This window comes from Strongyloides ratti (assembly GCF_001040885.1).
Source record: "Strongyloides ratti genome assembly S_ratti_ED321, chromosome : 2".
In the NCBI taxonomy this organism is placed as follows: domain Eukaryota; kingdom Metazoa; phylum Nematoda; class Chromadorea; order Rhabditida; family Strongyloididae; genus Strongyloides; species Strongyloides ratti.
The window spans coordinates 7,994,035-8,016,384 of NC_037308.1; the positions used below are offsets into that span (position 1 = coordinate 7,994,035).

The window sequence follows — 22,350 nt, forward strand, 5'->3', positions numbered from 1 at the left end:
AAACAATTGATATTTGTTAATTAAAGAATTATTTACATATAAATCGGTAAAATTATAGAAAAAACAAAAAAAGGATGTAGATAAGAAAACAAAATTTTTGAAATTTTAAAAGTCATTACTATCAAAAGAAATTTTCTCCTCTTCTGCTTTCTTTTTTCTGATGTCAGATATAGATTTTGTTTCATCCCAGAAAGTTTCTTCATCTCTGTCATCATATCTTCTTTTTTTTCTCTGTCTCGCCATTTCATTCCAAAAATCTTCAGCTTTGTCAGTTTTTGGATCCTCTGCTGTATCATCAACCGTGTTTCCATAATCATCTCTTGAGTTATAAGATTCATAATCAAATTTACTTTCTTCTGCCACATTTGCCACTGCTTGATTTTTCCTAGCTTTTAACATTTCTTTTAACATGTTATACTCTATACTATGTCTTTCATTTTCACGTTTTTGTTCCTCATCCGGTCCATTAAAAACAATAAATCTAGTAGAACCTACAAAAATAACTTGTAATAAAATTTAGGTACTTCTATGTTTTATATTTAGATTTTTTTTTAATCGAAAAGTAACAGAACTAATGTCTAAATGAATAATACTTACCACCTAGTTGAATGCTAAAACCATTTCTTAATTTTGTAAATTTTCCAGAATCTAAAACTTTTCTGTTTAGTTTTGTTTTATGAGCAGAGGAATTATCCATTATATAGTAACCTATTCCATCATCACCATTACCGTATTGTATGATAGAATGTATTCTTGATATACTTGGATGTAACATAACTATATCATTTTCAGGCATTCGTCCTATAGTAAAATATGAAGTATTTTTTGATTTATTTAGTTTTACTGTTTCAACAATAACTCCATTCTTTATTATTTCAAGATTATAAATACTGTCAGGAGGAATATCTTTGGACCACTCTGGTGGACTGTAATCAGAAATATTTTTTGTTGCGATTTTGTCTTCTTGGGAACAACAAGCTTCATCATTTTCGGCAGAATCAAGGTTTTTTGGTTTCAAAGAAGGAGCAGAAAAAGTACCATCCTCATTACTAGACATTTCTATTGACAGTAATTTAAAATGATTAAATAAATAACATATCAAAATAAACAATGAAGATTCTCTTTTCCAAAAACAATCTGCATAAGAGTTATCAATATCTTGCAACGGTTTTCTGCTATTAATTAAGAAATTGTTTTGCGGTATCATTTGATTTTCAATTTTTCTATAAAATGTCTTTATCAGTTAGACAGATTACAAGATTATGTTCATTACTTTCTTCTAATTTTAAACGAACAGGAAATTTAGTTCCATTAGTTCAACGGCATACATTTACAGGTAAGTCCAATTGTTTTTCTCTACTATTCTTTGTAATTTAAGAAAATTTGAATAATGTTAGGCATTATCATACATCTAAAAGATTACCAAAAGATTATTATAAAATTCTTGGTGTTGATAAAAAAGCAACTGCTAAAGATATCAAAAAAGCCTATTATAAGTTAGCAAAACAATACCATCCAGATGTGAACAAAGATAAAGGTGCTTCTGAAAAATTTCATGAATTGACACAAGCATATGAAATTTTATCAGATGAAAATAAAAGAGCCCATTATGATTCTACCGGTGATAATCCATTTGCTGGTTCCGGTGGTAACACAAATTACGGTGCTTCTGATTGGCAAAGGAAAGCAGAAGAAATGTACGAAAAAGTTTATAAAGATTTTTTCAATCGTGGTGGTATGAATAATGGTTGGGGTAGAGGATTTGCTGAAACATATGCAGGATTTGATAGGACATCACAAATTGTTATGACAATTACATTTGAAGAAGCTGTTAAAGGTGTTTCTAAAGAAATTAATGTAAATGTTGTAGATAATTGTATGAGATGTAGGGGTAGTGGATGTGAACCACCCCATAAGAAAGTTTTATGTCCTTATTGTAATGGTACTGGAATGATAACATCAAAACAAGGAGGTTTTATCTTTTCATCAAGTTGTGATAGATGTAGTGGATCAGGAAGTTATAACAAAAATCCATGTATGGATTGTGAAGGTCATGGAAAAATTGTACAAAATAGATCTTCAACAATTACTGTTCCAGCTGGAATTGATAATGGTGATAGTATAAAATATAAAGTTGGTCAACAGGATGTTTACGTTACATTTCAAGTTTCACCATCAAAAATTCATGTACGTGATAAATATGATATTTACACAGATGTTTCAATTTCACTAACACAAGCAGCTCTCGGAGGTACTGTTGTTGTTCCTGGATTAAAAGGTGATACTACTATTAATATACCTAAAGGTACTTCATCTCATACAAAATTTGCACTAAAAGGGCATGGTATCAAGCGTGTAAATGACTATGGAACAGGTGATCAATACATTAATATTAAAGTTCATATTCCAAAAAAATTAACAGAAAAACAGAAGAAGGCATTATTAATGTTTGCAGAAGATGAGACGGATGTTAACGGTACTGTTGCAGGACTTAAAGAATGGTTAGTTACACTATCAAGATAATAAGTAGTTGAAGAAATTTTAGAAAAAAAAATTTATATTACAAAATAAGAAGGAATATATTCTTAAAACGGTAAAGTTAATTTACTGGTTGTATATTATTCCTAATTATATAGTTCAAAATTAGTTATTGTTTTTGTTTACATTGTTATAAAATTCTCTAAAAAGTATACATGGGAAGGAAAAAATTTTTATAATTAAAGTTTTATCTTACAGAATATTTAGTAGATATTTGTAATATTATTTGTTTGTTTTTTTTTAATTAATGCTTTAAAGTATTTTTTTTACGCTCGAATCATGGTTTGCAGTAATTTTTTATACAGTATAAATATATTTTTTCAAAATATTGTTTTTTTTTATAATTAATGAAGTTGAAATAAAAAATTACTGTTTTTGTAACATATTTTTATATAATTTATTTATACATAATATTTCTAATTATCAAAAAGAAATGAATCTGAAAAAGTTAATTTAATTTACTTTTTGTTAATTATTTTATATAATATGGTTTACATTATAATTTTTATGTATGAGAACAGTTATATATAATTGATGAAGCAATTTCTATGTTAATTGTAGTATTTTAATAAATTTATAGAATTAGTAATGATGGTAAATACATGCAAGCAATAGAAAATATTTAAAATTCAAGAAGTGTCATTATAAATGATTCTGATAATAATAAAACTTATAAATTATTTCTTGTTTTATAAAATTATATTAACAATTGTTTAATGTTACACTTGTTATAAAAATAAATAAGTAATATTATAAATAAAAGATAATATAATATATAATGTTTTAGAAATTTTATTTTTCAAAAGTCTTTAGAGAAAAAATAATTATTTTTATTTTTTTTTAGAATGTTTTTATTAAAAATAATTTATAATTTACAAGTCTACAAAAATTATTTATTATAATATATTTTTATTTTATGATTATAGTTATAAAAATATCTTATGATCAAGATTGTTAATAATTTTAAGTACAAAAAGCATGTCAATTCAAAAACTTTATAATATATAATTTAAATATCTACTATTTGTTTTAAAAATAATTTTTAAAAAAATTAGATAAAACTTTGTGTACTTTAAAATCTTTGTAAATAATTTATAACTATGATTAAGTTTTTCCTTTGATTTTTGAATAACAAATTTGTTATATTATTTTCTATTATATTTTTTTTAAGCTAGTATTTCAAAATTAAACCTGTAATTTTAAAATACAATTATGATTAATTTTTATTAAACAATATATTAACAAAAAACAATTTAAAAAAATTTTAGTTTTAATTAGTATTTTATTAATTTAATAAAATATAATGGCTTTTGAAAATGCAGAGAAATAATTTTTTTTTTGTATCTTCTCATAGTAGTTCCACACCAAACAATAAAATAATAAAATTAAGAGGAAAAAAAAAACTTTTTCTATAACTACAATAAAGTAAATTTTCTATTAAAATTAAAATTCTTTTTTCTATACTTGTCATCAGATTCTTTTTTTGTATTTATTTCTATTTCTTTGTTATTCTTTGAAATTTTTGTTATTTTATTGTTATGTATAAATTTGTACTTTATGAGCATATTATCTAAATTCTCAGTAATTTTATAATTCTCATTGAAGGCTAAAGGTTTCACATTTTTTGAATTTTCTTTTATTTCTAATTTTTTATTAAAATTCCATAATTTTTTTGATACAAGGTTATTTTTATTATGTTCTTAATCAAAGTAATAAATATATTATTTTTTTTAATTTACTTACTTTCATTATTTTTTTTATGAATATTTAATATTTTTAATATTTCATCAGTAGGTATTTCATTTAATTTAATTTGACTTGTATTATTATTACTATCATCTTCAAAAATTTCATCATTATCAAATTTTAGGTAATAAATTAATCTTTCTATATCAACATCATTTATTCCATTTAATTTTAATTGTAAATCATGTTCTGAATCTAATAAAATTGCAATTCTTTTAAGTTGTTTTTTTAATTCTTTTTTTTCTTCATTTTCAATAACATCTTTTCTTATAGATGACTTCATGTAGTCAAAAGATAGACTATTAAATACATTATCAGCCATCTTATTTTTAAATTAAATATAATTAAAGTAATTATTAAAATAATAATTTTATAATAAATATATATATATATGTATATATTTATAGGTAAAAATATCTTCTATCTATGATTTATTTTGCTCAAATAACCATTTAACAAAACCATGGAAACTTGAAAATTTAAAAAAAAAAAAACAAGTTATTTTTTTGTCCAAATAGTGTACAATTTTATTTTAATAATTTTATTCTTTAAATAAAAAATCTTTATTTATAATGTCTTTTCCATCAATTTCTTTAAAATAAATAAAAAAAAACTTTTAATATTCAATAGTTAAAAATCTTCAATTTAAAATATATATAAAAAAAAACATTAAGATTTGTTAAATTATTCTAAAATACTGAAAGGTATGTAATATTTTTAAAATAAAATGTTTAATGGTATGTATCTTAAAAATTTCAAATACATGACTATGAAATTAAAAATGATTGTATGTCAAAAAATTGGGGTCATGACATTTTAAATGTTTTAATAACTATTTTCTTGTACCATAATATAGAAGATATATTGTATCAAATGATTATAACTTTTTTTTTTTAAGTACATGACTCAGTATAACATTCATATCCATAAGAACATTATTTCTAGTATATATATGAATAATATAGTTGATATGGTCTTTTAAATAGTATTCATTCACCTGTCTTATATTATGTATCCTAGCAACAGATCTCATAAATTATAAATATATATAAATATATATATATATATATATTATTTCTAATATCTGACTATTTAATAAATGTAGTTTGTAAAATTGATAGTTTTTATAAAAAAAAAAATATTTTTCAAAAGTATTATTTTTCATTTTTATATACCAAATTTTAAATATACATATTTTATGTATTTTTTTTATATTTAATTATAACTAACTCATTGTGACTTTTAAATACCTAATTATTATCATTAACTTTATTTAGAAATTTTTAACAAAAGCAATTTGTAAAAGATTTATTATAATAACATTTGAATAGAGTATAATCTATTAAATACCAGTGTTTGATCATTATATTGAAATGTTAGAAAATTTTTTTTTTTTTTAATGTTAAATAAAAAAATTTTTTTGTTGAATAAGACATATTCATTCAAATAAAAATAAAAAATAGTTAATTACTATTTGAATTTTTAGTATTTTTGAAAACAAGAATTCTATGATATAACAATTTATATTATTAAAATTTTTCTTTAACATACTATTTATAATTGTTATTTTCTATTTAAAATTAACCAAATAACTCAAAATCGATTTTTTATTCTTTTTTGTCATAAAGATCTAATTGTGATGTCAATATGACAGTAAAGCATATAGTAAAATATTAATGACCTTTTTTAATTTTCTTCAACTTGACGATTAACATATATTATTTTGGCATATTATATTGTTAACCGAGTCAAAATTTTACCCACTACAATTTTACGGAGTTTAATAAAATGAAAAGTTGATAATATTCATAAGGGAATTTATTATTTTCTTCATGTTGTGTATTGTCTTAAAGTATATATTTTTAAAATATTTAAGCGACATATTATAAGAAATATTTTTATATTAAATGAAAACTCATAATATATATAATTTTTCATTTTACAAAAAAAAAAATTTTTTTTTTCTACTAAATATTATAATATTATAACGATAATACATATTTTATACAATAATCTTTAATATTAAAGAATATCTTATATTAAACTATAATATTTAATAATATTTTCTTTTTAAATTTATTATTTTTGACAGCTTCAATTGTATATATATTGTTTTAAAATATCAAAAGAGACTTATAAAAAGAATTTATAGCATTCTTTTATCTATAATATTTTTTATAACAATTCACTATGATGTAACGGAAATGAAATTTTATTTAAAATTGAGTGTTAACTTAAAAAAGAGGAACGTTTATAAAAGTAAAAATTTTTTTTAACAATAGGGTTATTACAAATAGTTTTAAAAAAAAATGCCATAATTATGTCTATGACTTTTTCTTTAATATGCATGAAAATTGTAGATAAAAGAATTATTGATATATTGAATATTTAATACTATAGTTCTAACAATATTAAAGAAATATATATTTTATAATCAATGGTATATGAGATTGTATTTAATGTTTTGTTAAATTTTTTTTTTATTATAATGTTTTTTTTTATGATACTTTGTTTATTATAATTGGACATATTTCTAAAAAAAAAAAAATATTTTATATTATATATTTATTTAATCTTCATATAAATTTAATATATTTATACCAATTAAATTTTATTAATTTATTGTTCTTTGATATAATATTTTATTATTGAAAATGATCATTATTTTAATATTTATTTTGCAATTTTTTTATATAAATAATAGAATTTATCATTACTCGATTATGGTATTTAAAAATAAATATGTCTTATATTATAAATAATTATATATTTCTTTTTATTTTTTTTTTTATAAAATAATAAAAAATATTCACTTTACATTTATAATTAATTTTTAAATGCTTCTAAAATTAGCCTTCTTATGTATATATACTTTTATATTCTTTTTGTAGTAAAAAAATGTCTTATCTCTATTTTTTTACGATAATACGATAAGAATTTATATTAAAATGTAGCATTACATTTTTAAGTATATTGTAGTGATATTGAAATAAAAAATAATAATTTAAAAAATTACGATATTTTTTAATATACTGTTAAAGATATATATATTATTTTAAAATATATATAACGCTATTATGGATAGTATATCAACTTATCAAAGATTAGCATTTAATTTACATTATGACAAATATTTTATTAATTTTAATAATAAAATATTGTCAATTATTTTTCCTAATATAACATTGTAATTAAATAAGAATTCAGCTAACATTAACTTTAAACTAATAAATGTCTTTTTTTTTATTAACACAAGAAAGATTAATAATACATTAAAAAGGCAATTTATGTTATTTTTTTAATTTTATACAGTAAAATTATATTTATTAACATTTATTAAAATTATAAACAATCTTTTTTAAAAATAAATATCCAGTAATTCATACATCATTTCAAATTATGTAATAATAATGATAAGAAATATTTTATTAATCAGTTATTAATTGATTGTTTATATATTTAACTCTTATGATTATTTTTAACCTTTTTTTTATAAATTTTAAAATATTTAAATAAACCAATATATAATAAATAACATAAATTTTATAGTTAAATTTTTTTTTTCTTTTATTTTTACAAATTTATATTTAAGATGATTAATTTAAATTTTTTATTTAAAAAAAATGTTTTACAATGAAAATTATTATTTTAAAATTTAAAATTATTCATATATATATATGTATTATTACATAATCTTTTATCATTTTTTCTATATATTTTAAAATATTCCATAACGATTTCATTTGATTGATGGTGTAGAAATTATACAATCACCTATAAAACATTCTTTTTGACAAAATTTTTAAAAAAATACATACTTTGTAATATATACAAATAAAAAGAATTTTAAAATTTATATATATATATATATAGATAGCATATTCTTTGTTAAATATCATTTTTGATATATTAGTTTATTTTTCAATAATTTCTAGAAACTTATTGACTCAAAAATATAGTAAAATCTTGTAACAACTTTTTATTATTGTTATACTAGAAGAAATATATTTATTATAATTTATATTTTTCATATATATTTATTTTTCATTGAATATATTAACAATTTCTTTTTATATAACTCAAAAAGAACAATTTAAAATGTTGACCACAAATAGAGAATACAAAAATTTTTACTATTCTTAGAATATGAAAAAAAATAAAGTTTTAATTTATAATATTATTCTAATGTTAGTTACAAATAAATTTTATTTAAAATAATAAAAAGATTATTTTTATTTTATTTAGTAATTATTTTGTTAAATAAAAGTTTTTATTTATAACTAGATCATTATATTAAGAAGAGATATATATTTATATATATTTGCTATATTTGATTTGATGGAGATCAACAATAACATTATTTTAAACATATTTAATAACAAAAATGTTTTAAATAATATCTATGAAAAATGTTTGATTTTTTTTTAATGTATAAAGAGATTAGGATACTGATTTTACCTACTTTTATTAAAAATTAAAATAATTTTATATTGATAAAAAAATATTATTTTTAATGGATCATTAAAAGGCAAATGAAACTAGATTTTTTTTTATCTCATATTTTAACTCGTTACATAAAGAATAAGTCATAAAGATATCTACGATATATAACTTCCAGTCCACCTATTTTATAAAAATTCTTATTATATCGTATCATATCATAACATCCACTTGATCATTTCAATTGGTCTTTCGATCAATTATTCTTTTTCATTAGCACATATTTCACTTATAAGTAGCATTCTATGTTAAAGTAAACCAAACTCAAACATTGAAGAGCCACTAAAAACTTCTTGTTAACACTTCTCTTTAACTAAAGTTAACATAAAAGTTTTGTAAATGAAGTATGATAAAGATATTTTATTGATAGAAAAGATTGTCGGAGGAAATTTTTAAGATATTTTCAATCATCCCTCCTACATATTTGAAAAAATTTTTAATTTTGTATTAATGGATATTTATAAAAATATTTTTTCAATATATGCCGATCACTTAAAAGTTCATGATAAACAATTTTCTTTTCTTTAAATTATTTATTAAAATAAATATATATATATATATATTTTTTTTTTACTTTTGATCAAAACAAATAATTTTCAATATTTATAAATTTGGTGACTAATAAAAATTTTTTTTTTAATATATGTTATATAAATCATTTTAAAATAAATTATATAAAATAATTATTATATAGTTTTTCAAAATATTTAATCATAATATTTATAGTTTATTATAAAATAAATTATTTTAATGAATAATATTTATTATAATTTCTATTAATTTATTATTCATATAATATAAGAAAAGCAATTATTTTTTTTTATAGAGAAATATGACAAATTTAAACAAATATTAATATATAATTATCATTTTTAAATTACTATTGTAAAATATTTATAATTTATCCATAATTTATATATATATATATATATATCCATGACTTTCATTTATGCGTAGTATTCTTTTTATCTTTTAAATTATAATTATATGTTGGCCCTTTACTATTAACTATTCACATTTTACTATTTAATTAATCCACCAATTTAAAGGTAGATAGTGATAAATATTTCAACAGTCTTAAATCTTTTTGCCATATGATTGTAAATTTTTTTTTTTGCCTCTCACCAGACTTTTTCTTTATTAATTACTTTTAACATTATCATATTGCCATTAAACAATTTAAAAATACTTTTATTTTATATTATTTTTCTTTAGAATAATTAAATATTATTCATCAAATATTAATATTCTTTTTAATTTCTTAAACTTTTATTATTAATCAAAGAGGAAGTTAACATTATTTCTATATATTTCAATCTTTTAGTACCTACTACTTAATAGGTAATAAAACTTTTATAATTATTCTTTATTTAAAAAGTTTACATAGGTTAAGTTGGTTGTAGTAGGACTATGTCAATAATTATTTGGCTACTAGATAAATAGAGATGATATTTCACGCAGTGCAACTTTTGATACATGTTTTATTATTTTTGTTAACATTTATATTCTTGATTACTTTTTTTTATATATATATATATATTTATAAACATTTATAAATTTGATATTAAGAATTATAATTACAAAATATACTATATATTATATAAAATTTTTTATTATTTACTTATCTATGATATTCTTTGATTAATTTTTTTTATATTTACTTATTTTTCTTTTGACACTTCTTGTGTACTTAGTATAATAAATTGTGTCATAGTGTCAACAGATAATGAATTTGATTTTTCAAGTCTATAATCATAACTGAAATCTTTTTAAAATGTCCTTTAATAAAATTCGTCCTTGTTCACCATAACCTGACATCATTCATACCTTATTCATCTCTTGAAACATTTATATCTTATACTTTTTATTTAATTTATTTTTATTATCAATCTTTAATCATTTCATTTTATTAATACCAATACCAATATATATATTATGGCAATCGTCTAACTTTTTGAAAACCTCAAACATGATTTATAATTGCACTCAGTTATCGTTAAATTTCATTAACGCCTTATATTATACCCATTATTTATATTTTAAATGTACATTTAATTTCTTCGATTGAACTAATACTTAATGTATCATTCAAGGACATCTTAATCAAATTATTTTTTTTTTTTTTATATAAAACATTTAATTCTTTTATTTGAGGATGATCTCAATACCTATTTTAATAAGAGGAAATTTTTCTTTACCAAATTTTTCATTAATTCCTATCAATTCTTTATTTTATTTTTCAATAATATATAGAAACTATAATTTTATCCTACATTAAAATAAATAAAAATATATATAATTTTATCTTTTAGGTATTTACCACAATCACAACACCTCAAATTAAGTTGATTCACTTATTAAATCCACTTAAAATCACTAAATCCACATAACTATCAAAGTATATATATATATAAAATATTCACCCATTTTAATATTTTATAATCATGACTGCATGTTTAATAGAAATGGAATCAGCAGAAAGTCAATTAAAAAGAAGATTATCTATGGAATCAATTGATTCTAATTTATATTCTTCAACATCTATTTCATCTGAATCACCAAAAGAAAATGTTAGAACATTATTTGTCTCTGGACTTCCTTTTGATACAAAACCTCGAGAACTTTATTTATTATTTCGTGCCTATCCAGGTTATGAAAATTCACAATTAAAAATAACATCAAAAAATGGAAAAACTGCTTCACCTGTAGGTTTTGTTACATTTTCCTCAAAAAGTGAAGCAGAAGAAGCTAAAAGACAATTACATGGGGTAAAATTTGATCCAGATAGTAATATAACATTAAGACTTGAATTAGCTAAAGCTAATACAAAATCAACTAGATCAAAATTACAGTTACCTTCACCTACAGCTCTTATAATGCCATTACCTGGTTCTATTAATAATACTAATGCTGGAGCTGCTTATGCAGCTGCTGTAGGTTTATATAATCCTCAATCAACTACCATTTCAACATCACCATATACATTGTCAACACCACTTATTGGACACTCTGCAACAGGATTATATTCAGAGTTAAATGGATATGATATGGGATTACTTACAAATGGTGATCCAAATGCTAATATTTTATTTTCATCATTAACAAATCTTCCACCAACATTAGGATATTACTCAACACAAACTGTTGGTGGTGGTAAATCACAAAGAAGTTCACCTAAATCAAATATAACTATATCTCCACATTCTCATGTTTCACTTGCTGCTGCTATTGCTGCACAAAATTCTGTTGTTGCACAGGCTGCTGGAGGTACTTTTTATCCATCTAATGCTTATTCACAAATGCCTGTTAATAATCCATGTTCTACACTTTTTGTAGCTAATTTACCTGGTAATGTTAATGAAGATGAATTAAGATCTCTATTTAGAGGTTTTCCTGGATTTTTAAAATTAAAATTAAATATAAAAAATAGCAATAATAATAATAATAATAATAATAATGGTAAAAGTAATGAAAATACAATTCCAATGAATGCAGTAGCATTTGTAGAGTATGGTGATATACGACAAGCAACACAAGTACTTCATTCATTACAAGGTTTTAAATTAACTAATTCAGAAAGAGGAGGAATTCGAATAGAGTATGCTAAAACAAGAATGGGTGATATAAACTCACACTAATTTTCTTTTATATTATCATTTTATCATATTAAAACGTGGTACTATTATAATTGATATTTAATAATACACTAAAATTGATATATATTTATATATATTTATATATATATATATTAATTAAAATTATTTCTAATTTTTTTTTTATAAATATCGTATATTTACCGTATTATTTAGGTATAATATCTAGTGTAAACAATTTTATTGTTTAAACAGTATCGTAAACTTGTTGTCAATATGAAATTTGATGAATTTTACTTTTTTAATATAAAATAAACGCTTTATTTACTTTTTTATTACAATCTCTATTAAAAATCTACTAAAATTTACTACTTTATTGTCTTTTTTTTAAAAATATTTTGTTAAAAAAATAAATGTATATTATCTATTGTTTTTAAAAAAAAATTATATTAGAAAATTATTTATTGTTATGATTTTTAATACATTATGTTGAAATTAAACATTAAATTATAAATTATTTTTTGATAAAATCATCCAATTCTCCTTTATTCATCATGTCAAGTACATTATATGAATACTCTGAAATAACTTGATCAACAGCAAGTATATCAAGAATGGTTCCATCAGCATATACATCACTTGGTTGTAAACCATGTGGACGATATCTATCAGCTTAAAAAATTTTTTTAAAAAAAAGATTATAAATAACTTACTATTTTGCAATCGATTCATATCCTCTATAATCTTATTAAAGTATTGTTTATAACTAGAAAAAGAATAACGTTTTTTGTAGAATTGCAAAGTTAACCATCGTGTTATGTCACCATATACAGAGAAATCTTCATCACTATCAGAATCCAACTTTAATGGTACATTTTTAATTTTATTTTCATCATTAGACTCAAATGCCTCCCATAATAATGTTGTAAATATTTGAAGAATGAGATTGATAGTTTCATCATCCAAAGGATAAACACTACCATTTTCTTGTTCGTTTTCTAAAATATTAAAATCAAGATTACTAGTATTTCCCCCTATTAGATTATCTGATTTAATTTTTCCACTACAACTTTTTTGAGATTTGTCAAAATCAATTGATAAATTAAAGCTAACATCATCAAACATCTTATGCATTTCATTTACTTCAGGCATCCCACTAATATCAAAACCAAATAAACTATCCATACCAGATCTGTTGAGAGATTTTTGAAAAATATTGCCAAATGATTCTCTGGGACTTTCAGTTGGTGGAGGCATTTTCGTCAAAAATTGAGTTTCTGATGTATTTAAAGATAATCGTTCATTTTTTGCCAATGATTCCCTAACATTTCTTGAAGCAGATTTAATAGCAAGATCGGCAAACTGTGCAAGAATATTTTCTTCCTCATTTCTTATGGAAGAACTAAATAAACTTTGATTCTTTGAATCATCATTTTTGTAAATTAAAGAACTTTCAAGTAATGATTTTTCACATTCAGAGGGCTCATGAACAACACTATCAGAAGATTGTATAGAAATTTTATTTATTTCATTTTCATCAATAACCTTCTCAATCACTTCAGATGAATTCACACTCATATTGTCATTTAAATGCCTTTGAAGTTCTTTTAAATCTTTATGAAAATTCATCTTCATATTTTTAAATGCATCCATTACATTTTTTTTTACAATATGATTTTTAGATTTTTTTTTCAAATCAACGGAAACATTTTCTTGGAGTATTTTTTTGTTATCAGATTGTTGGTTTATTTTGTTAGTGGTAGAGTTATCATTTGTTAGAACTTTATTATGATCATTCTGTTTAATAGTATCAAAATCTTTCCTTGATTGTTTTGAATATGAAGACATTTCTGAAAAAAAAATATTACATCAAGTGTTAACTAAATGAATTTTATGACAACAATATGAAAATAAAAAATAATATTTAAAATTTAAATAATTATTGAAATATATAATATTATCGATAAATAATAACAATGTTTAAAATCACAGAAAAGAGACGTTATTACAACCTCCAACATCTTGTAAACAGTAAATTCTGTATAAGAAAATTAAATTTGGAAGATAGATTTTATAAGTTAAGATGTTTATTAAAAAATCAAACTACAGTGATCGGAATTTGAAACACAAATCAAAACAATTTTATTGGGTAGTAATTATGCAACTGTCATAACTTTTATTTGGAAAAGTTTCAAATTTTTTGATTGGATAATATAGATACTATAATTTTATTGAAAACTAGTTTTCTATCCTTTTCTTAATTAATAATGAAAATTATTTATATGCATGATAAATAAAAATAAAATTTTTATTGATTTTTGAATGTCAATAAATATTAGTGAAAGTTCTGGTTCAAATAACTCTGATTGGCATTCTGATCTTCGTCATCAGATTGAAGAGTTAGCTAATAAAAATGAAAATTTGAAACAATATTCATTTTTGGGAGAGAAAACAAAGGTAAGTACAATAAATAATTATAAATTTTTATATTTTAGAAATTGAATCAAATGATTATTGAATTACGTCATAAAGCAAATGATAATGAAGTTGCTGCTGCTCAGTATCATTTAAAATGTTTAAGATTTCTTGATGATATGGTTAGAATAGTCAATCAGCATACAATTAAAAATAAATTAAGATCTCTGTCAACAAGGAGAAGAACAATTTTTCAATCTCAAGATTCTACAGGTTCAAATCCTCCTGCTGATAGGTCATTTAATTCTTCTGCCTATTTTTATGGACCACGTAAATTTGATAAAAGTAATGATAAAAATGAAAAAATTCAAATTCGTAATAATTTTTTAAGATTAGTATGTGGATTAACAGAGGAAGATTTAAATGATGATTCACATTCTGATAATGGTGTTGAACAAGATAAGAAACATGTAAGAGATTTATGGAGTACACAAATTACATTTTTTTTGTCATGTTTAGGATTTATTATTGGTGTTGGAAATACTTTACGTTTTCCCTCCATGATATATGAATATGGTGGTGGTGTATTTTTTATTCCATATATAATTTTTTTAATTCTTTTTGGATTTCCTTTAGTTTATATGCATTTATGTATTGGACAATATAGTGGACTATCAGCAAGTGGTGCTTTTTCAAAAATGATGCCTGCTGCATCTGGAATAGGATGGGGTCTTGTTGTTTTAGCTATTCCTGTATGTATATATTATAATATAATAATTGCATGGTCGTTGTATTATTTTTGGTATGCTATTACATCACCTTTTTCTGCCTCATATACTGATTTAGCTTGGAATCATTGTCAAAATGATTGGGTACTTGATCATTCATGTTGTGATATTAAAGGAGACCAAAAATGTTTTTTAAAAAATGGCTCAATGACATCATCAGAGGCATTTTTTCATTTTGAAGTTTTAAATAGAACATTAGCTAATAATCCTACATTAGGTGATGTTCAAATGCATACATTAATTTGTTTAGGTGTTGCATGGATATTAGTATATATAGGAGTTTCTAAAGGTATTGGTTCAATTGGATGGGCAGTTTCAATTACAGCAACAATACCATATTTATTATGTTTAATTTTATTATTACGAGGAATATCACTTCCTGGATCTGAAATTGGACTTCGATTTTTATTTACAGCTGATTTTTCTCGTCTTAAATCAATTTCACTTTGGAAAGCTGCAGCAGAACAGGTGTTTTATTCTCTTGGTATTGATGCTGGACCTTTAATTAGTATGGCTTCATTCAGTCGATATCGTAATAATATTTATCGTGATGCTGCTTTACTTGTTATTCTTGATACATTAACAAGTATTTTATGTGGAACAATAATTTTTAGTTTTTGTGGATTTTTAGCAAAAATACAATCTAAAGAGTTAACTGATATATTAAAATTAGAACCATTATATATTTCATATACAGTTTATCCAGGTATTACATCATTCATGGAATGGGGTAGTTTTTGGGCAGCTCTTTTTTTTGGTATGTTAACATTATCAGCTTTAGATGGAGAATTTGCCTGGTTAGAAATGATTGCCAGTTCAATAATGAATTTATTTGGTTTTAAAGAACATAAAATAGAAAGCCGATTACATCTTTTTATGTGTATATTATTTTTTCTCTTGGGTATACCATTAACATGTCGTGGAGGAATTTTTATTTTTCATGCATTAGAAAAATTAAATGCTAATTGGAATGCATTTTCATTATCTTTAATTCAAGTTATTTTAGTTTGTTATGTGTATGGTGTTGATAAATTTCAGGAAGATATACGGGAAATGCTTCGTATATCAGATAATGATGAAGAAATACGAACAATTCCTTATGTTGCAATTAGAAAATGGAAACAATTTAAATTATTTATTGGACCAACAGGAAATTATATTAAATATTCATGGTCAATTTTTTCACCTTTAATATTATCATTTTTATTAATTGCAAGTATATGGAGATATGAAAGAGTAACATTTAGTAATCGTCCTCTTCCAATATACTATGAATTAATTGCTTGGATTTCAATGGTTGGTCCACTTATAATTGTTCCAATTATATTTTTTTATCATATTAGAAAACTTAGAAAAGAAGGGAAAATGTTATCATATATTTTTGATACTTCTAATTGGAGGGCAGAAGATGATAATATTTCTGTTAACTATTTTGACGATAAAAGTGAGGGTAGTTTTTCTAATATTGATCCTATTTCAAGAAATGTTTCTGTGAAATCAAATGTTTTTCCTTCTACATCTGTTATAGCACAAAGAATATTTAAATATCCACCACATGTTCCTCCTTCAACAATACATGAAGAAACAGGTTCTCATATAAGTGGTGATGAAACACTTAATGGTTCTAAATTAAAAAAGAATTCATCATTTTCTATTATATCTGAACTTAAAAAAACAACTTTAGAACCTATTCCGTCATATGTAAATGATAATATCGAGGAAGAAGATAATATTTCTGAAGATTCTAATAGAATACCAGGAAGATTATCAGATTGGTTAAAAAAGAATGAACATCAAACAAAACCAGGATTAATTTTGTTTCCTAAAGTTTCTAATCAAGTATCTAAGAATTCATGTGATATCATTAGTGATAAAATAGAAAATACAGGTATTCTTTTTGGTCCCCCACCAACAAGAAGTTCAGTGCCTTCATCATCAATAATTTCTCAAAGTACATGGAAAAGTTTACAAAATGACAATACAAAAAATAAATGTTTTGAAAAAAATCAATCGTTCATTTCAGAAACACCATCTGATAATGAACCTTCAACATCTTCAAAAAAAAAATTAAGCAAACAGAATAAGGTTAATGAAGAAAGTATAAATGTTTTTAATGAGAGTAGTGAAACAAACCAACAGCGAGAAAAAAACAAATTACAAGATATTATCTATGAAAAAAATATAACTAATGTAAATATTGATGATAATTCTGAGTTTGCAAAATCACTACTATTAAAGAAAGAAGAAATTCCATTAAAAACAAAACATACTATAAAATTAAAAAGACCAAAACCAATAGAAACACCAGTACAATTGTTATAACTTTTAATGTACATAGGAAATTTAAATTGATAAAAGTTTTTTTATTTAAAATTTTTTTCATGTGCGAAAAAATTAAGAAAATTAACTTTTTGAATCAATTTTGAACCAGAAAATTGTAATTGGCCTTGACTTTTTTTTTTTGAAGAAACATATTTGGCCGAAATTTTAAGCATACCTCTGGGGATCATGATTATCTATAAAATAATTATTTTGTTGTTAAATTATGTCCATTGATTTTTGAGATAATTGTAAAAATAATTGTTTTAAATTTTTCAAAAATGAAATATTTTTGTTTAAAAGTTTGTTATCTTTATTTTTTTTTCTTTATTTATTAAAATAGTAAAATAATTAATTTATTTTTCTTAAGTATAATTATTTTAAAATATTATAAAATTATGTAAGAAATAGATAAAATTTGAAATATCTAACTAATAATTTTTTTAACATTTTTACTGTTTAGTTTTATTGAAAAAAGAAAAATAAATTTCCTATATTTATAAAACATTTTTTTCAAATTTTGGCAAAATGAATTTTTAATTATGATAGTTTTATTTAATTTTAAAGAAAATTATTGTTCAAAACACAAAAGAAAAAATAGCTATAAATGAATATCAATGACAAGAAAATTTTTTTGAATAATTTCAAAAAGTTTATTTTTAGCAAAAATTCTAAAAATAATTTTAAATATCATTTTAAAAAGTTTTTTTGTAACAAGAAAAGATTGAAAGAAATAAGATATATGTTAAAGAAAAGTTAGAAACATTTCTAAAAATAAAAATAATTGAAATCAAATATCAGGAAATTGTAGAAAAAGCCTTCAATGATAACACATGAAGATTTCACAAAAGGATCTTAGCTCCGAAAATTTTTTATAAGAAAAATAAAAACTTTTAAATTTATGACTAACGGATAAAATAATATAAAAAAATTTTTTTTTTAATAATGTTAACAACAATGGCCAAAATAGTATTTAATCTAAAATTATCTAAATAGCTTATCTAGCAAAAAAAAATTTAATTTAAAACTTTTAAACATAATATAATAATGATAATGATAAAAAAAAATCATTTAATCCTTGAGATATTACTCCTGACAGGAAGATTTTTAAAAAGTAACTTATAAAAAAAAGAAGTCAATAAATTTTTTTTAAATAAAAATAGTATCAATTTTATTTTACAGGAAAATATAAATTATCTTGTAGAGCATAATACTAAGAATTTATAAATTAATCCAAATTTTAAATGTTATTATGAAGATTACAAATAAGAAAACAAAAAGTTTAAAAATTTTTTATATTTATAATAATAATAAATATTAATAGTTCTTTTGAAAATAACTATCTTAAAATTTTGATTTAAGATTTATCTTAAGATATAATTGATGAAGTTATTTTTAAAATAGATCTTTTAAAAAATATTTTTCAAAAAGTAATAATTTTCTATTATCTATATTTAAATACAAATATCTAAAAAATTTATTTTTCTTTATTGAAAATTATTAGAATAAATTTAATTACCATTAATTTAAAATAAAAATACTTTCAAACTGTATAAATAATTTTATCAATTTAGTATAAAATAAATTTTTTTTAAAAAAGGAATATATTATATTAATGCTTAAAATTTTATTATATTTTATCATTTCACTTTATTTTAAAAAATGTTTTCCTATAGTTATTTACTTAAGCACTTCAATTGTAAAGACTTCACATCATTTTCTCTTTCAATGTGGGTGTATAAGATAGAGGAAAAGATTTCTTTCAAAAGCTACATCAATAATAATCATTAAAAATAAAGCTGAGATATTTGCGGTAAATTGAATTATTATAACATAAGACATACATTCTATACTATTTTTTACTTTTCTTAAACTTTATATATATATTATTTGTATTTAAATATATTATTACAATAAAAATTCTTTTAAAAAAAAATATATCAACTTTATAAATGTGATTACCTACTAAAATAAAAAGAAAATACTTTTTATAAAAAATATTTTTTTTTTTGATATTCATTTTTCGTACCACTATTGTATAAATATTTTAATATTTAAAAAGATGAAAACTAACATTTACTTATATTATATATAAATATTTTTAAATATTAGCATGATAAAAATCCAAATTTTAGTGATATAATAAAATATCATGTTATTTATCTTTTATTTATTTTTTAAATTAGATAAATTTAAAATTAATTAAATATAGTCTATATATATACTTTCTTAGATATATTTATCATTACAAATCATAAAATTTATTACAATTGAAATTAATACTTTTATAAATATTTTTAAAAAAATATATATATCACATGTTGATAAATTTATTTTTATCTATAAATTATATATTAAAATTTAAGTATGACTGCATTAAACAATAACATTTTTAATCATGCAATCATATTTCCTCCATTTTTATTATCTAATTGTAAGTTATTTTAAAATATCTTTTAAAATTTATTTTTTATTAAAGTTTATAAACCTTTAATCACATAACTTCTTATTTAATTCTTATAAAAAATGATATTTTTTTTAATAAATAAAAAATATATTTATTTTAATCATTTATAAAAATATTTTATGATATTTAAATAATAATTTAATATTTAAATATATCATCTATATAAATCAAACTAATCTTCTTTTTATAAGCTTTTAAAACCTTTTTTTAACACTTCTAACCCAAGATTAGGGGTATATGTTTAATATAAAGAAATACATGTATTTTAATTTATCATATTAAGAAGTCTCAAAATAATTATAACTGGATGATAAAATATTAAGTATTTATGTATATATAATATAATATTATAGTACATTTCTAATTCTTTATCAAATTTTAATCTGTTTGAGAATTTAATGTATTAATTTTATATGGGACACCTTCATATATAAGAATCTCTCTCTTTGAATAAGATAACCAAATTTTTTATTGAACACTTACAAAATAGCATGTTATATTACTTTTTATTAAATGAATAAAATTAACAAAAAAATATATTAAAATATATTGATATATATAAAATGAAATATTCTATAAATAGAATATTGTAAATGAATTTTTATTTGCTAACATTTTGTCATAAAAATTTAATATTTTTATATATGATATAACATTGACATTAAATATTAGTCTTAAAATGCCATCAATTTGTCTATACTTCAAAAAAAACATATCTTTAAAAAAATGTATTGTAAACATTTATGTAACTATTTTTTAAAAAAAAAAAGAAATATATATGAATGAGAAAAGTAGATATATATATATAAAAATGAGCTTCTTCAAGCAACATTTTTAAATGATAAATCAGATACAATATAATTTTTTAAAATTATTTCTATCTATATTATTTCTAATTTATTGTATTTTATTTTAAAGTTATAATAAATATCAATTTAATGATATCACAAACATCATTTGTAACTTAAAACAACATATTATTTTATTATTTATATACAATCTTTGAAACGTTAACTATTTTTAAATTAATATTTATAAAATAAATAAGTTTTAATTTGTTATAACATATTTTATATAATAATCTTCACGTGCTAAAGAAGTTTTTTATAATATAATTTTAATGTTAATAATTTTCATAAATTTTTAAAGTTTACCTTATGATTAAAAATACTTTTAAAATATTTTTATTTTAAATTTTTTAAAAAAAAAAAGTACACTATATAAAATTAACCATTTATTTAAGTAGTGAACTAAAATATAACAAAAAAAATTGGTTTTCAAAAATGATTTTTATCGTACTTTAAAATAAAGAAAAAACAAAATTGATAATATATAAGCATACCTTTGGTTGTTCTTTGCTTATTTAATGTTATAGTGATTATAGTGATACCTTTATTACATTTTTCTTGTTACTAAAATATTTTCATGTTCGATTACACTTTATAATTACAAGAAATCTTTCTTAATAAAACTATATATTTAATGAGGTTGTTTAAGATATATAAATTATGTATAGTAACCATAATTCTAATATATTGTTAAAAATTAAATAGGAAATTTAATTTGTTTTTTAATTTAAATAAAAAAGTTAATTTTATTTCCAATTTTTTTTTTGTTATATTTAAAAAAAAAAAACAATTTTTTAGTAATTACACGTCACATCTTGTATTTTATATACTATAATTTTTCTCAAATAAAACATACGTACGAAATTAGGAATTATCATTTTGAAATGTATTTTAAAGAAAATTTCTTCCTATGTAAAATATATACTTTGTTAAATTATTATTTATATTTTAATATATTTTAAAAATTGAGAATATTCTACTCCTCATCAAAATACATACATTCTAATGTTCAAACAAACTTTTCCACATATTATAATTTTTTAATTTTATCAAAATGTAAATTTTCCCCATCTTTTTTGTAAATAAATAAAAATGAGTTGTTATATTCTTTGATTTATTAAAAAAAAAAATTTTTT

The 22,350-nt window shown here is 20.4% G+C and overlaps 6 protein-coding genes across 6 annotated transcripts; 3 read left to right on the forward strand and 3 right to left on the reverse strand.

Moving 5' to 3' along the window:
- Positions 1–105: 105 nt before the first annotated feature.
- SRAE_2000255800 (Kanadaptin) lies at positions 106–1,057 on the reverse strand (the record flags this gene model as incomplete). The annotated part of the gene is made up of 2 exons (XM_024653639.1): positions 106–491; positions 598–1,057. The coding sequence occupies 2 exons, from the start codon at positions 1,055–1,057 to the stop codon at positions 106–108; spliced, it is 846 nt and encodes a 281-aa protein (XP_024507096.1).
- Positions 1,058–1,230: 173 nt separating this feature from the next.
- On the forward strand, positions 1,231–2,597 carry SRAE_2000255900 (DnaJ homolog subfamily A member 3, mitochondrial; the record flags this gene model as incomplete). Its single annotated transcript, XM_024653641.1, has 3 exons — positions 1,231–1,336; positions 1,379–2,501; positions 2,576–2,597. The coding sequence occupies 3 exons, from the start codon at positions 1,231–1,233 to the stop codon at positions 2,595–2,597; spliced, it is 1,251 nt and encodes a 416-aa protein (XP_024507097.1).
- A 1,356-nt stretch (positions 2,598–3,953) lies between these two features.
- On the reverse strand, positions 3,954–4,606 carry SRAE_2000256000 (Hypothetical protein; the record flags this gene model as incomplete). The annotated part of the gene is made up of 2 exons (XM_024653642.1): positions 3,954–4,237; positions 4,282–4,606. 2 exons carry the CDS (start codon positions 4,604–4,606, stop codon positions 3,954–3,956), a joined length of 609 nt encoding a protein of 202 aa, XP_024507098.1.
- A 6,622-nt stretch (positions 4,607–11,228) lies between these two features.
- SRAE_2000256100 (RNA recognition motif domain and Nucleotide-binding, alpha-beta plait domain-containing protein) lies at positions 11,229–12,422 on the forward strand (the record flags this gene model as incomplete). Its single annotated transcript, XM_024653643.1, has 1 exon — positions 11,229–12,422. One exon carries the CDS (start codon positions 11,229–11,231, stop codon positions 12,420–12,422), a length of 1,194 nt encoding a protein of 397 aa, XP_024507099.1.
- Positions 12,423–12,891: 469 nt separating this feature from the next.
- Positions 12,892–14,030, reverse strand: SRAE_2000256200 (Hypothetical protein; the record flags this gene model as incomplete). The annotated part of the gene is made up of 2 exons (XM_024653644.1): positions 12,892–13,049; positions 13,091–14,030. 2 exons carry the CDS (start codon positions 14,028–14,030, stop codon positions 12,892–12,894), a joined length of 1,098 nt encoding a protein of 365 aa, XP_024507100.1.
- Positions 14,031–14,699: 669 nt separating this feature from the next.
- On the forward strand, positions 14,700–17,902 carry SRAE_2000256300 (Transporter; the record flags this gene model as incomplete). The annotated part of the gene is made up of 2 exons (XM_024653645.1): positions 14,700–14,834; positions 14,873–17,902. 2 exons carry the CDS (start codon positions 14,700–14,702, stop codon positions 17,900–17,902), a joined length of 3,165 nt encoding a protein of 1,054 aa, XP_024507101.1.
- Between the last annotated feature and the right edge of the window lie 4,448 nt (positions 17,903–22,350).